General features: G+C 36.7%; 1 protein-coding gene across 2 annotated transcripts in view; it reads left to right on the top strand.

Moving 5' to 3' along the window:
• sult4a1 (sulfotransferase family 4A, member 1) overlaps window positions 1-7,214 on the top strand; it is a 48,661-nt gene extending 41,447 nt beyond the window's left edge. The window contains exon 7 of one of the 2 annotated variants that reach the window (XM_020511653.2): window positions 2,861-7,214. In XM_020511653.2, the coding sequence (XP_020367242.1) occupies window positions 2,861-2,973 (113 nt within the window). In that variant the 3' untranslated portion in view covers window positions 2,974-7,214. The remainder of the gene's footprint in view (window positions 1-2,860) is intronic. The other variant, XM_048608078.1, reaches the window with a different exon arrangement.
• The last annotated feature ends 7,057 nt before the right edge of the window (window positions 7,215-14,271 follow it).

Raw genomic sequence — 14,271 nt, 5'->3', positions numbered from 1 at the left:
CCCCCCCCCCCCCCCCCCCATCAATTCTTCAAAGTGCTAGGTGACTCTGCGCAGCATTTTCCAGTGGCTGGGTGGGTCTTGCCAACTGGTGGCAAAGCTGGCTAAAAAGCTATGCTGCATTGTATGATAAGACCCACTGGATCTTTTGTCAATCAGTCAGACAGGTCTTTGGCATGGAACTGGGTCCTGCATGTCAGAAACATAGTCAGTGGAAATCACATTATATCATTCAGAAACCCAACTAACAGCTTCCTTCACTTCCTATCAGTGGTCCATTCTTGCCCTTGTAGGTCTAGGTCTGCTAAACACATCCCATCAAGAATTCTTCATGATGCATAATATTTAAATATTGTTCTAACATCAGTGCTGCATTAGTCATCTAATTTACATTCTATGATAGGAGAGAAGAAAAATACTGGTATTTGATAAGTGATTTATCGCTTACCACGACTGGACAACTTTACTCTGCGCTGTCCAACTTTTCTATTATAACCTCTCTGACTTGACTATTATTACCATGGTTGTTGCTGTCATGAAATTTCCCCTCTTATTCCAGCCAACTGTGGAAGTACATGTGCTTTTCTTTTTTGTTGCATCCTCACAGCATGGAAGAAGAATCTCACCACTGAAACTCCTATTTAACTCCTTATCTGTGAGAATCTTTGAACTCTTGGGTCTCTCAGTTTTTCTTCTACAGTCTGGAAAATGTTAAAACTCAAACCATTCCCTGATTTATCATTAAAGTAAAACAAAGAACTGTGGTTGCTGGAAATCTGAAGCAAAAACAGAAATTGCCGGAGAAACTCAGCAGGTCTGGCAGCATCTGTAGAGAGAAAGAAGAATTAACGTTTTGGGTCCAGTAACCCTTCCCAGAACTGCTGTGTTTCTCCGGCAATTTCTATTTTTGTTCCTGATTCATCCTGTTTTCTATCCACCTGTCAATGGCATTGTGGTCTTTGGACTTGATTCCTCCCTTAAATGGTACAAATTATGAAAATAAGGAAGCGGACAGCTTGTGCTAGAAAAAATGAAGTGGTTTAACCAATATTTTGGATTGATCTGATGATGTGAAAGACCCATGTTGTTCTTCACTATTTGTGTCTGCATCAATAGAATGTTTTGTACTCAAAATCTTACAGCTGAATAATAAATGCTGGATATATTTCATTATAAAATAAAAATTTGTAAATACAGCAGGGCAGCTGTACCTGAGCTTTAAGACGATGCTTCTACTCTCCTTTGGAGCCTCCGTGTCTATCTGAGGCTGATATTCATCACCATGTGTGCATAGTGTGCCTTGATACTGAAAAGGTTGGGAACCATTGCCATAACACCTTAAAGTTAAAATTCTCACCATCATCTTTAAAATAATTTAATGTCCTCATGCCTCTCTAGTCTTGCAATCTTCACCATTTTTAAAACCCTTAAAACTTGGAATTACTTCTGCTATGGCTTGTTGCTTACCACAGTTCCTTTCCTGTATCATTAGTGGCTATGCCTTCAGCTTTCTACGTCATAATCTCTGGAATTCCCTCCCTAAACTGTCTGCCTTTCCATCACCTCATCTCCTTTTTATAGTCCTCCATAAAGCTAATCTTTGATCAAGTTTAATTTTAATCACACCTCCTAATACTGTATCTGCCTTGGTTTGGCATTGCTGTTTGCCTGGATTATACTTCTAATGGAGTGTTGTGGAAGTTTTTTCTAACTTGGAAAGCATACAAAGAAGCAAGCACCCCCCCCCCCCCAAAACAAATTTACTGTACTGTAATTACACACAGTGGTCATTGGATACTGCCTCACAATTTTCCACTTTGGCTTTGATTTTTAATTTAATGTTTTCACTACTATATCAGGCTGCAGCAGCCTATAAGCCATTTGTTACCGCTTTCCCCTATATTTTCAGCCACTTAAGCTGAACCACTCAAATGTACTGACCAGCATAAAGTTGTTGCTACTTCATTCTTCTCATAAAATACAACTGCAAATTCAAATGGTGCAGTTTTAATTATTGTAATCATGTATTTTTCTTTAGTAATACAATGGCATAAGCTCACAAATTTAATATAGGATTATTTTTCGGTGTAATTGTTATCAATTCTGGTGTAATACCACAGCTTTGCTAACTAATATTTTACCATGACTGAATAATAGTATATCTTTAGTGTGAATAGCATATATTTGCAGAATACTCTAGAAGAATAACTAATGTTAAAGCATATTTTTATTGATCAGTGAACCATTAATGAATACAATGCTACTGGCTAGTGTATTATGCAACATTCACTAACAACAACAGAAGTTTCTGGAAAAGCTCAGCAGGTCTGGCAGCATCTGTGGAGGAAAAAAAATCAGAGTTAACGTTTGGGTCCAGTGACCCTTCCTCAGAACGAGACCAGACCCGAAACGTTGACTCTGATTTTATTTTTTTCTCCACAGATGCTGCCAGACCTGCTGAGCTTTTCCAGCAACTTTTGTTGTTGTTCCTTATTTACAGCATCCACAGTTCTTTCGGATTTTACAACATTCATTAATACTGTTTTGCTGATTATTCATGTAATTTGACAGATTATTGTAATAGCTTCGTTTGTATTAATCGTGCAGTTATACTGACTAGTATAAATTTATTACACTATGGGTCAGAACTGAAGTAGACTGTGTCCTTTTAATGAGTTTGATTTTCATTTTCCAATGTTCAGAATTAGCTGTGTGAGACTAATGACAGCTGGCCATGATTACTCAGCGTTCAGGTTGCATCTTAAACCACTGATCAGAAGGACCTAATCCTGACCTCAAACTTATGGAAGTACGTTTTTTGCTAGGCTGAATTTAACATGGGACTTTATGTTGTTTATTTCAGGGCGGGTTGGCCTGTGGAAGGACATCTTTACTGTATCAATGAATGAGAAATTTGATGCTGTTTTCAAACAGAAGATGGGAAAATCTGACCTCAGCTTTGACTTCAGCCTTTAAGAGATCAACATGCATGCTTGCCAGTATTCTCAACTCTAGCTAGAAGTGCTTCTTCTCATTTGTCCATCAATTACTGGTTAATCTTTGCTGTTATGTGTATTATGGCAGCTCTTTAGTGATGGGTATTGGGTATTCTGTATCTATAATAGCAGTTTCCTCAACTTTGCCAACTATAACTAGTAGGCTGCCTCTTAGTGGAATTGCAAGGTATATAATCTAAGAAAGCCACTTAAATGTAAACTGTGGTAGCTTTAAGGGTGAGGACAATTATTGTGAACTACAAAATGAAAATGAGAACTATTTGAAAATATGCATACATGAATACACGCATGCAAAAGAAACCAAAATTATAAATAAGGGAAATTAGTGCTGCAAAATATGTTGTTTTGTTTTTCTCTAAATTCCTGGCTGATTGGGTATTCTGGATAGGAACAAGCCCCAAAGTTCTGTCTAGATAAAAACGAAACCGTTTTGACATTTTTTCAGAAATTGCTGGATCTGATACATTTGGATTGCAGAAGTGATGGTATAGTGAATTGAGGCAAATATTTTGTCAGCCTTAACAAAGGAAAAACATGAAGATTAAGGCTGTGCTCTAAATTATTACTAAAGAACCACTGTGGGGAAAATGCTCAATGAGCTAAGCAATCCTCTGTTGACACTTGCTAACCTTGGGTTTAACAAAGCCCAAGTTCTGGTTGGTCTGTTCAGTGAGGTACCAAAATGTAATCCATCGAATGTTGATGTGACTGTTGAGTGCAGCTAGACAAACAAGTTGCTGAATTAAGATCCAATTGCATTCCACAAACCCTCAGCAACTGCCCAAGAAATGAAAAATCAAGGAATTTAGACCCATTGTCCACTCCCTGCACCATGGACGGTTTGGCTGTTTGGTATTCATTCTTTTGAAAATTGCAGTAACGTTTTTTGCACCAGAACAAAATACAGTTAGATTATTTTCTATTGTTTGAGAATATTTCAAGAAATCATTTTCCATTCGTTACATAGTGTATTTCATGAAATAGGCAGTTGGCACATCATTTTTTCAGATATTACACGTTGCCTGCCTATTGAAAGCATTCTCTTGAAGAAGGAAGACATTGTTGACAAAATTCATCTTTGCCTCCAATATGTCCAATTCAACCTTCAGCCAGTGGAGGAAAAGAGTATACGAGGACCAGGATCTCAAACCAAAGACTGAAGTCATTCGTTTGGACAACATGCAGCAAGCACCTCAGACCACTGGAGAAGTACCAGCAAAATCCTTGTCTTCTCAAGATTCTCTAAATCCAGTGGTAGGAAAAGCATACTAACAGCAGCAACTTCTTACTAAGCCAACTGCCCAACATTAAGACTCTGTTCACCCAAAACTAGTTCCCCTATCATTTGTGTGCCTGACACCAGACTCCTGAAACAATTGCTCTTGCTTCACTCAGTTGCAGCAGGAGACTCCCAAGAAGACAGTGGAGATCCTTTAGGGATGTCCTTGAAGCATATTTAAAATAGATCAAAACAAAACTTATGAGAACAGGTGGCTTGTGACCAAATAGAATGGAGAGAGCTCATTCAGAAATCAATGAACACAAACTTCATTGGAACATGTATAATCAAAAGGCAAGGTGTTGGAGGCAGTTCACAAACCTCCAAAACTCCTACCAATCCAACCCCTCGAGCACCACCTTCCCCACGTGCGGAAGAGCCTGCAGATGGTGCATTAGACTTATCAGCCATCACAGAACTCATTGAACTGGAGTGGAAGGAAATCAATCTCATGGAACTACCTAAAAAGATTTAACACAAAAAAAGCTAAATTAAATTTTACAAAAACAACCATTGAAAATGTGACACTTTAGAAATCTGTTTTTGCGATTTAGTGATAAAAATACTTTCTTATTGAGATATTAAAATTAACTTTGTTAATGTGATCAAGTATATATCAATGATTCCCAAACTTTTTCCCACTGTCGCCCTTATTGTGAAACTTGAAAATTGTCACGACCACTCTATGAAGCCGATGGGGGTGAGGAGATGTTATTAGAGGGAACACGGTTATCACAACTTGGTCAGAGCTTCATGGTGGCCAATGCTGCATCAGAGTTTGCAACCACAAAATTTCAGCTTGCCACCCCACATGGGTTCCTGACTCCCACTTTGGGAAGCCAAGTAATATATATTATCCAGGCATTCCAGTTAAAGCAAAGCAAATCTTTAAATTTGAGTTGTGCCTTCTTTCCTAATAATTTATATAACTATCAAACCTACTGTTTTAATCCCCATTTTAATTCATTGACTCTACAAACCTACCTGATAGTCTCTTCCATGCCCAAGATTAAGGGACATGAATATGTTGAATTGGCTCAAATGTTGACTGCCTTTTTACAGCTAGTTGACAATGACTTTACTCATTATTGACTTCATATTGAAAATATTCTGTAATATCCTGTGATGTGCTTTTAGCAGTGGAGCTGCATTCGTGGTGTGGTAGACAGTTTTAATGAAATGAGAAATCCTACTCCAGATATCCTGAGGCTGAGTGCTTATTGCCACAAATGGTTAATTATTGAATAACATATAACAAAACCCATTCACTGGTTTCCCAAAAGAAACAATTTTCCAGAAATAATAACCTTTTTAAAACTTGAAATCAGTGACATGGTCCTTCCGAAATATACAAGGGGTTGCAGGACTTGGGTAGGATTGGTCCTACTTGGAAGCCAGGGGCACAAGTCGCCAGGAGCTCTTAGGAAATATTTTTGGAGGCACAGAATGACTTTGACTTTTTTTTTAAGCAAGTAATTGCCAATTATTTGGATACATTTTCAGGAACAGTGTAATTTTGCATAAATGTTATAATACTGATTTACCCTGCCTCCATCCTTACATGTTCACATGCTGTCACTCTTGTGAGCTTGAGTGTATTCTCTTCTTGGTTTTTCTTTTGTTGCTGAAAGAAGTTTATGTGAAAGTTTCAACTTAAATGCAGGGCTGTCACTGTGTTGGATCTTCTTTACATTTATGATACAGCCGAGTGATTCTTCAGGATCCAGGTTAAGCCTGAAGAGGGCTTTGTTTTACTAATCAAGCTGCTCTGTATCACCATTGGCATTGTTTAAACTGGTTTCAATTCTAGTAAATGGGGTAAAATGATGTTTGCTATCTGTGTTAGTCCTGATAAGAGGTGTTTAAATCTTGCATTATTATCATTGATACTGAGGATGTAACCTTAGGAGGCTGTAAAATTTCTGCAATATTCTAGTTACTGCTTTTCCCAGATTGAACCATCAGTGGAAACACCTGTGTGAATCACCTGTGCTTGTTTTGAGTCTCAAGTTTTTTTTTGTCACAAACCTCTTTTTTTTTTTTAAACCCGTATATATCCTTGCAAAATTCTTCAATATCATACGTTATGGTTTTAACATCTACTTGTGAACGAAGAACATGCTCTTTTTTTTTTCCCCTCTATTACTCTGATCAAAGTTTACTGATGTGTCCGGTCCAATACTGAAAACAGTTATTCCAGCAAACGCAATCCATGTAAAGCATTCCAGGAAAAGTCATCAGTTCTTCGTTTTCCAATGACATGCATGAACAAAATTTGAGTTGACACTCCAGATGTGAAAAATTGCATTGTTGATGGGTTAACCTTCAGCAGTCTTTTATCATTGAACCAATCAATTTGTAAGTGCACATGGTTTCATTTTCTTCAACTAATTGTCATCTCAAATATTTTGAGTGTCCTTTTAACCTGCACTGTCATTTGGTTTTCTCTGCATATTCTACTGTTACTTGAGAATTAGTCTCTTAATTTTAAGAGTAGATTCACTTGTTCAGTAAAGGCAAAAGGAACATTTGACATTAATCTGTGCTGATTTCCAGTTATTTCCTTTATAATAGGAAAAATTCTAAAACGGGTTTGTGCCATGTGGATTCAGAAAAGAGGATACATCAAAAAAATGTTTTAACTCTTTCTTGAAAACTTGAAAGCATTCATAATATGACAGCAAGTTACCTTGTCAGCAGGGGCTGGTTTGACAAAGGAAACAACAATTTTGCTTAGAGTGTAGCTGTTTAACCAATTTTGTGTTCCTGTGCTGGATCTGATTCTATGTATCAATGGCTGATGTACAATATCTACTTTACATTAGCATTACAATGAGCTTCCCGAATATTTCGAGGCACAGTAGAGATGAAAGACCACACTTTAGTCCATTCTTTTTATTAAACTTGATTTTGTACTTGAAGACTGTGAGGAACGATTTAAATCCGAGTTTTTCATGAGGTTCTAATGCCCCAGTAGATGTAAGAAAACTCCAGAAAGAGGTGTTCTAATTGATGACTCCCTGCTGTATGTTTAACTACAGTGCAAGTGAAAATCTATTTAGTTAGAATGTGGCCTACTATCATTTCTGAGTGCATTTGCTTATTTCTGTTCTGTTCCTTGTTTGCTGATCAACATTGCTGAAGAACTTTTCCTCGGTATTCAATTTCTTCCTATTTCTCAGCCATTTTTACTGTTTCTGGGCAGTTCGAAACATCATATATTTATGAAGGTTTTCAGGTGGAACAAGGAATTTGGTTTATAACTGAAAGAAAAAAACATTTATTAGGTAGCCTTCTGATCCTTTGCCCCTTTAAAAGAAATTTGCAGTAAATGAATCACTTTGGACCTTCATTATAATGCAGGTAACATGGTTCTGGAGCTGGAGTGCATGTTAACCTAGTTTTACTTTGGTATTTTTTTCCAATTTATTTTAGGGATGGACTACATTCAGATCTTTAAAACAAAACATTTAAACTTGCCCACTTATCTTCCACATTTAATCCTTTAAGTACTTCCTTGTATTTAACATATTTCTGCAATTTCCTCTCCCCAAACTAAGCTCATCTGAAATTTATAATTTTTTTTAGGTTCCACTCTGATTTTGAATCTGAATGTAGGATTTTTATCATAGATGTTGCTTAGTATTCTGCTTAACATCACTTGAAATCAAATTAACTGCCTTGTCTTGTAGGTTTGTTAATGTGTTGCTTTACAAGCCCACAGAAGTTAAGTAAATTTTCACCGACAACATGTTGACAATTTCCATTGGGCATCACTAGGCTTCTGATCGGCCATGAAATCTAGCCTGATGTACACCCCTTTTTGCATGGGAATCCTTAAGGCCTTAATCTGCCTTACCCACCACTAACCACCTTAGTCATCCATCTGCCAACCCCTTGCTCACCCATGCATTGCCCTCAGTTTGCTCACCAGTTGCGCCACCTCTCCCTTTCATTACCACTTCATAATTCCATCATTTCATTGCTTTGTGATAATGAAAGAATGCCTAGATTTTGAACAGGAATTTATGCTTGATTGAAAACATTGTAACAAAATGCCTTTTTTCCATGTAGAATAGGGCTTCAGTCATTTTGACTGGTTACTGTTTTGAAAATAGGGCACATAACATAGTAGAGTCAGATTTTAAATTTACTCAAAATCCATTCACTGACAGAATTAAAATTGGCCCAGTGATTATAAACTTTTATTTAACTCTGTTTTGTTTGTCAAAACATTCTCCCTTTGGACGCTATCTCCACCTATTATTTACTCCTTCTCCCTCCCCCACCCTATCTTCTGTATAAGACCAACTTTTTCCTAGCTACCATCATTTCTGAAGAAATGTTAACTCTGATTCCTCTCTACGGATGCTGCTAGACCTGCTGAGCTTTTCCACCAAATTCTGTTTTTGATAATTATGCATTTACCTGTTTTTGCCTTGTTCCCTACTGCAATGATCATTCAACTGGAATTGAACAATAAATAGAAGAAATCTAAAAATACAAACCATTATAACAGTTCCTAATATTTTCCAAGGTTTGATTCCAAAAATCTCAAGAGAAAATGATCCTTGAATACTGTTGTATCTACACGTAGTGAATCTCTGGTTTTAATTTGTTTATGCAAAGTAATTGCCAGCGATCCTCTGAAAATGCTTCAGCTACAGTTAATTGTAAAGTGCTGTGCCCAGTAACTTTGACATTTGTGTTTGATGTCTGAAGCTTGACAAGAAAATGACATTTCTGCCACTTTAAAACACTGTTTTCACTTGTGGCGCATGTTATTACGTGTTACAAAGTGGTAGAGCATTATAAGAACTGTGCCTATAAGAAGTAATGCTGCAGGAACAAGACTATGCTAAATCAGGTGGGCAGTGGGAGAAAGGAAACTGATCAAGTGTTTCTTTTCATAATACGCTGAACGGTTTTCATTTTGTTATGATTTCACTGCTTTACGAATGCTTGAAAACACTAATTAAGAGAGTGTTATTTAATCAGCACATCCTTAAAGGCTAAAAGTTGTAATATTTCTGAAGTCCTGCACTGTGTTTCGAAGCTTTGTATGGGTTTTTCCGCATTTCTAATTTTACAAAGAGATACCATAAGCATGTGAAGAAGTGAGGAAACTGTAAACCCAATAAGCAAGGGACTTAAAAATGTACTTAACCTCAAGATAGATGTATAAATGTACTCTACATCATCTTGAATCACTTCTGTCCTTACCATTCACAACAGATCAAATATGTGGATAAATGCTGAAAGAAGTTATCAGGTTCGCTGAGCATTACTCCTGAATGTTGTGTATGTTACTATTTACCTTCTTCGGAGATGTATGGAAATTACTCTGCAGGTTTCATTCACGAGTGTAGTAACTATTGTAGAAGTATACAGTTTATCATGTGTGATATTTTATTTTCTAGTGGGGAGTTAAAGGTTGTAGCCTCTGGAAACTATTGGTCTTGGAAAAATTACTGGATACATTTTCCAGAATTTTGATGATAAACCTATATATATGTAAATATTTTCTGATGCTTATTCTACTACATACGAGAAGCTGGATAACAAAACTATATTGATGAATCATGTATATTGTGGAATTGAATAATTAGCAAAACAATATACTTGTTTCTTAACTCTTGTTTCAAGTTGTTTCATTTCTATTTAGAAATTATTATGGAGAATGCAAGCTTAGTCATGATAGGTAACCAACGAATATCAATCTTAGTACAAGCAAAAAATCTATTTATTTTAAATGGGTCAAAATAGAAGGAAAATGTCTGCTAATATCTTTGAGCAGCAATTCCTCAGCCTTAATCCCAAAATAAATCATTGATGAGGGAAAAAGCTCTTTGCGGCAGTTACTATAATAGCCTCTGGGAAACTGCATGGCAAGATGGCTGCATTTCCTTATTTGGCAATTCCTACTTTAAAAGCAAAATATTACATAACTTCCTAGAAATCCACAGAGAAGGAGTGATTCATTCAGGCTGTCAATTGGATCATGCTGTTCTTGAGACAGGTAGTAGTGTGTTTTTAACGTAATTTTCAATATTATGTAAAATTGGATTTTGATCAAAATTAGTTTTTTTTTGTTAAAGGATATGGAACCTTGGTGCTATGATGGTAAATCAACCATTATCTAGTTAACTGGCTTTAAGAGGTTGAGTGGCTTAACTCCTGTTCCTCTGAAAATAGATTGTTTAATGAATTCATCAATGCTATAAAGTAAACATAAAGTGGGTAGAAGTGGTAGAGTAAAGAATGTGCCCCAATTATTGATTTTGAGGTCAGATTTGAAGAATAGATTGGGATAAATCAATTTATCCATTTTTGTCTTTAATTAGTTTAGGAACTACAAAATATTTTTCGTTTATTGGAAAGTTGATTGTTTTATTTAACCTGCATTAATAATATTTAAAATATGGACCATTTTATATCAACAATTTATATAATTGTGTATACATGAGAATTAAACTTTAAAAGATAATGGTAATATGAACTAACCTGAATATATGTTATACATCATGTATAATGAGAGATTATGCATGAATGAGGATTAAATACTAAGTGTGCATATATCAGAATTAGGACATTGTTTACAATCATCATTTATACTCGAGTATCTGAAAATAATGAGTGAGTCTACTCCCTCGTTTGAAATTAATCTCTTGACTGTTCGTTAGCTTTCTATTTCAATTTACTAGTTCACTCCTCCACTTAACAATCTGCAATAGTTGCTGCATGGTTTAAAAAAGTGTGTATTGCTTCTTAATTGTGCTCTATTCAGATGCATGAAGAGAACACCTAGCTGCAATCGAAGTCTCCCGCTTAGCCTCTGATTTCTTACCAGATAGCATACAAAAGCAGAACGCTAAAGAGTTTCCATCTGATGTTCCTGCAATAACCCACTGAATGATGAATGTACATATTTACATGACTTTGGCTCTAAACTTTTTATACATGTTAAAGAAAATATGTTAACTTTATAATTTTGGTGAAGATGGCATGAAGAGTTTGTTGGACATTACATTACATTAATAAGCACTTTTTTCCCTAAAATTAGTAGGAAATTCACTACTCCGGTCTTATTTCACCATTTGTTTCCCATCCACTTCATAAATTGCCTAAAATTATGATTTACATACCATACCTTTTATTAGATTTAAGAGTTTAAAGACGTATAATACTATATGTTGGACTTAGATTTCAAACTGATGAATGTGAAGGTTTTGTCTTAAAAAGATCAAAAAGTGAATTTGGAGCAGTGACCTAGATACATCAATTCCCAGAAGGCCAGTGCATGTAGGAGAGTACTTTGGAGAACCTTTTGTATTAACGGATAAGATGTTTATACTGTCAAGTTTATGACAGGAAGAACAAACACATTAAAGGTAGTTAATTTTGTTTCGACATCACAGCAGTATGTTTAAAACTTTTAGCTCAGAAGAACATGGAATTCAGTTCAGAAGATGAAATAGTTTCTTCTGGGGGAGAATCAAGTCTGTTCGAATAAATGAGAAAGCAAAAGTCTGTACAGTATATGACATGACAAACACATTCTGCATGGTTAATTGTATCGATTAATTATTTTAAAAATTAGCCAATTGGTATCATAACAATGCCAATAATCAGAGCAAGATGGTGCATTTATTTAAATTTTTCATATTTCTGTATGACACCGAAATTGTAGGCATTACCCTAAAAAAATGTTGATTTACCCTAAGCTTGGTTTAATTGGTTTTTATCATTTTGTTATAGTAAACACGAAAGCACTTTGTTACACTTTAAAGTATTTGATGGTAGAATGTTTTTACTTATACTGGAAGATAATATAACAAAGAGAGCAATGCTGAATATTGTTGTGGTCCCTTTAGTGTCTCCCTACAAGGTGCTGAACAACAACTGGTGGTGGTGGGGGGTGGGGGAGGAGGTGGGAGAACAGATCCAATATCTGACAGCCTGTCACTAATTCCAAATTGGACCACTCTCTATTTATGAGCTCGGTGAGACCATAAAAAATAGGAACAGAAGTAGGCCATTCAGCTCCACAATCCTGCTCCACCATTCAATAAGATCATGGCTGATCTGACACTCCACATGTCCACTTTCCTGCCCTTTCCCCAAAATCCTTGATTTCCCTACTGATCAAGAATCAAATATTTATCTCAGACTTAAACATACACAAGGACTCTGACCCCCACGCCCCTCTGTAGCAAGGAGTTCCAAAGACATTCAACCCTCCAGCAGAAATTCATCCTCATCTCAATCTTAATTTGGTGCTACTTAATTCTGAGACTGTGCCTTCTGGTCCTATATTCTCCCGTGAGGGAAAACATCCACTCAACATTTATCCTTTCATGCCCCTTTTAAGAATCTTAAATGTTTCAATGAGATCCCCTCTCATTCCTCGAAATTGAAATGAGTCCCAACCTCTTTAACTTTTGCTCGTAAGACAATCTTTCATTATCAGGGATCATCCTAGTGAACCTTCTCGGATCTGCCTCCAGTGAACTAATATCTTTTTGATGAGGAGATCAAAACTGCTCATACCCAGATGTGGTCTCACTAACACCTTGTAATACGACTTTTATACTTCAATCCCCTTGAAATAAGGGCCAACATTCCATTAGCCTTCCTCGTTACCTACTGCACCTGTATGCTAGCTTCCTGTATTTTGTATACAAGTACCCTTAAGTTCTAACTTACTGCAGTTTTTCTCGAATTAAATAATTAGAGTTGTTCTTCCTTTTAAAAGTGAACTTCACATTGATCCACATTATACACCATTTGCCAACTTTTTGCTCATTTAATTAAGCTAACAATATCTCTGTTGGTATCCCTTTTACAAACTTCCTTTTCACCCATTGCCTACATTACATTCACTTCTTTCTTCTAAGTCATTAATATAAATAGATAGCAAACAGTTGCCATCCCAGCACTGATCCCTGTGGAACCCTACTGGTCATGGCTCTAACCATTCTCACAGCTCCCCCAAGTGCACATCAATGGTAGTACAACTACTTTAATCAGAAAGTGGCAATTTCCAAGGGAATGTCATTTTCAAACAAACATTGCATGTCCCAACAAAGTTCTTTTGGTTTTTTTTTGGTAATTTCTCCTTGCTCCATGTTTTTTTTTATGTAGAGAGACATAGGACCAGCAGTAGGTTATATAGCCCCATTGAGCCTGTCTTGCTACTTAATTAAAGCATGACTGATCTGTGCTAATTCCTTAATTGCTTAAAGTACTTAGGCTGGATTATCCTTTAAACCTCGAAACTCGAGGGATCTTGTGTGACCTGTCCTCATCATGTAAGCTTCTTAATCTTTTTTGTGTTGTAGACTTCTACGACTGTATAATTATGAAACAATCCTGAAGGGAAGAATCTGAACAATTTGCCTTAACAATGAAACTGTTTCACCAAAGTCCATTATTTAGACAGAGACTTCAACTCAAATTTCAATGACAACATTTAACTGAGCAACAAGAAAGCAGGCAACACAGAAATTAGAAAGCAGAGTTCGTTTTAAACGATCGTTACTCGGGCACGCTGCGACTCACAGCTTTGTAAATGAGAACGACTGTATTAATCCCTCAGGTGGACTTTCAACTCAAACCAGTCTGCACTTTATTCCATTTAAAATTAGTTGCGGTAGATTTGTTGTAATTTTCCGAAACAAAGTCAGCATGGACTGCCTCCGAAGTAATACGTTGCAGGTGCTGGAAATGCCAGAATACACTCCGAGAGCCCCAGCCCCGCGGACCTGGCAGAGAAAGATGCCTTTGGGGATGTTGACAATTCAGAAAAAAGGGAAGGAGACAGGGCCAGAGCACAAAGAGTCCAAACACTTTTGGTTCCAACCAAAAGTGAATTCACTCCGGGCAGCTGAGGGGGAGAAGAGGGAGCTGGAGATCACCAGGATAACAAGGCGTAGAGCTGGATGAACACAGCAGGCCAAGCAGCATCAGAGGAGCAGG

This window comes from Rhincodon typus, chromosome 18, assembly GCF_021869965.1.
Source record: "Rhincodon typus isolate 14 chromosome 18, sRhiTyp1.1, whole genome shotgun sequence".
NCBI classification, from domain to species: Eukaryota; Metazoa; Chordata; class Chondrichthyes; order Orectolobiformes; family Rhincodontidae; genus Rhincodon; species Rhincodon typus.
Note: the sequence above shows the minus strand (reverse complement) of the source record. Positions and strands in the feature narration are given on the sequence as shown.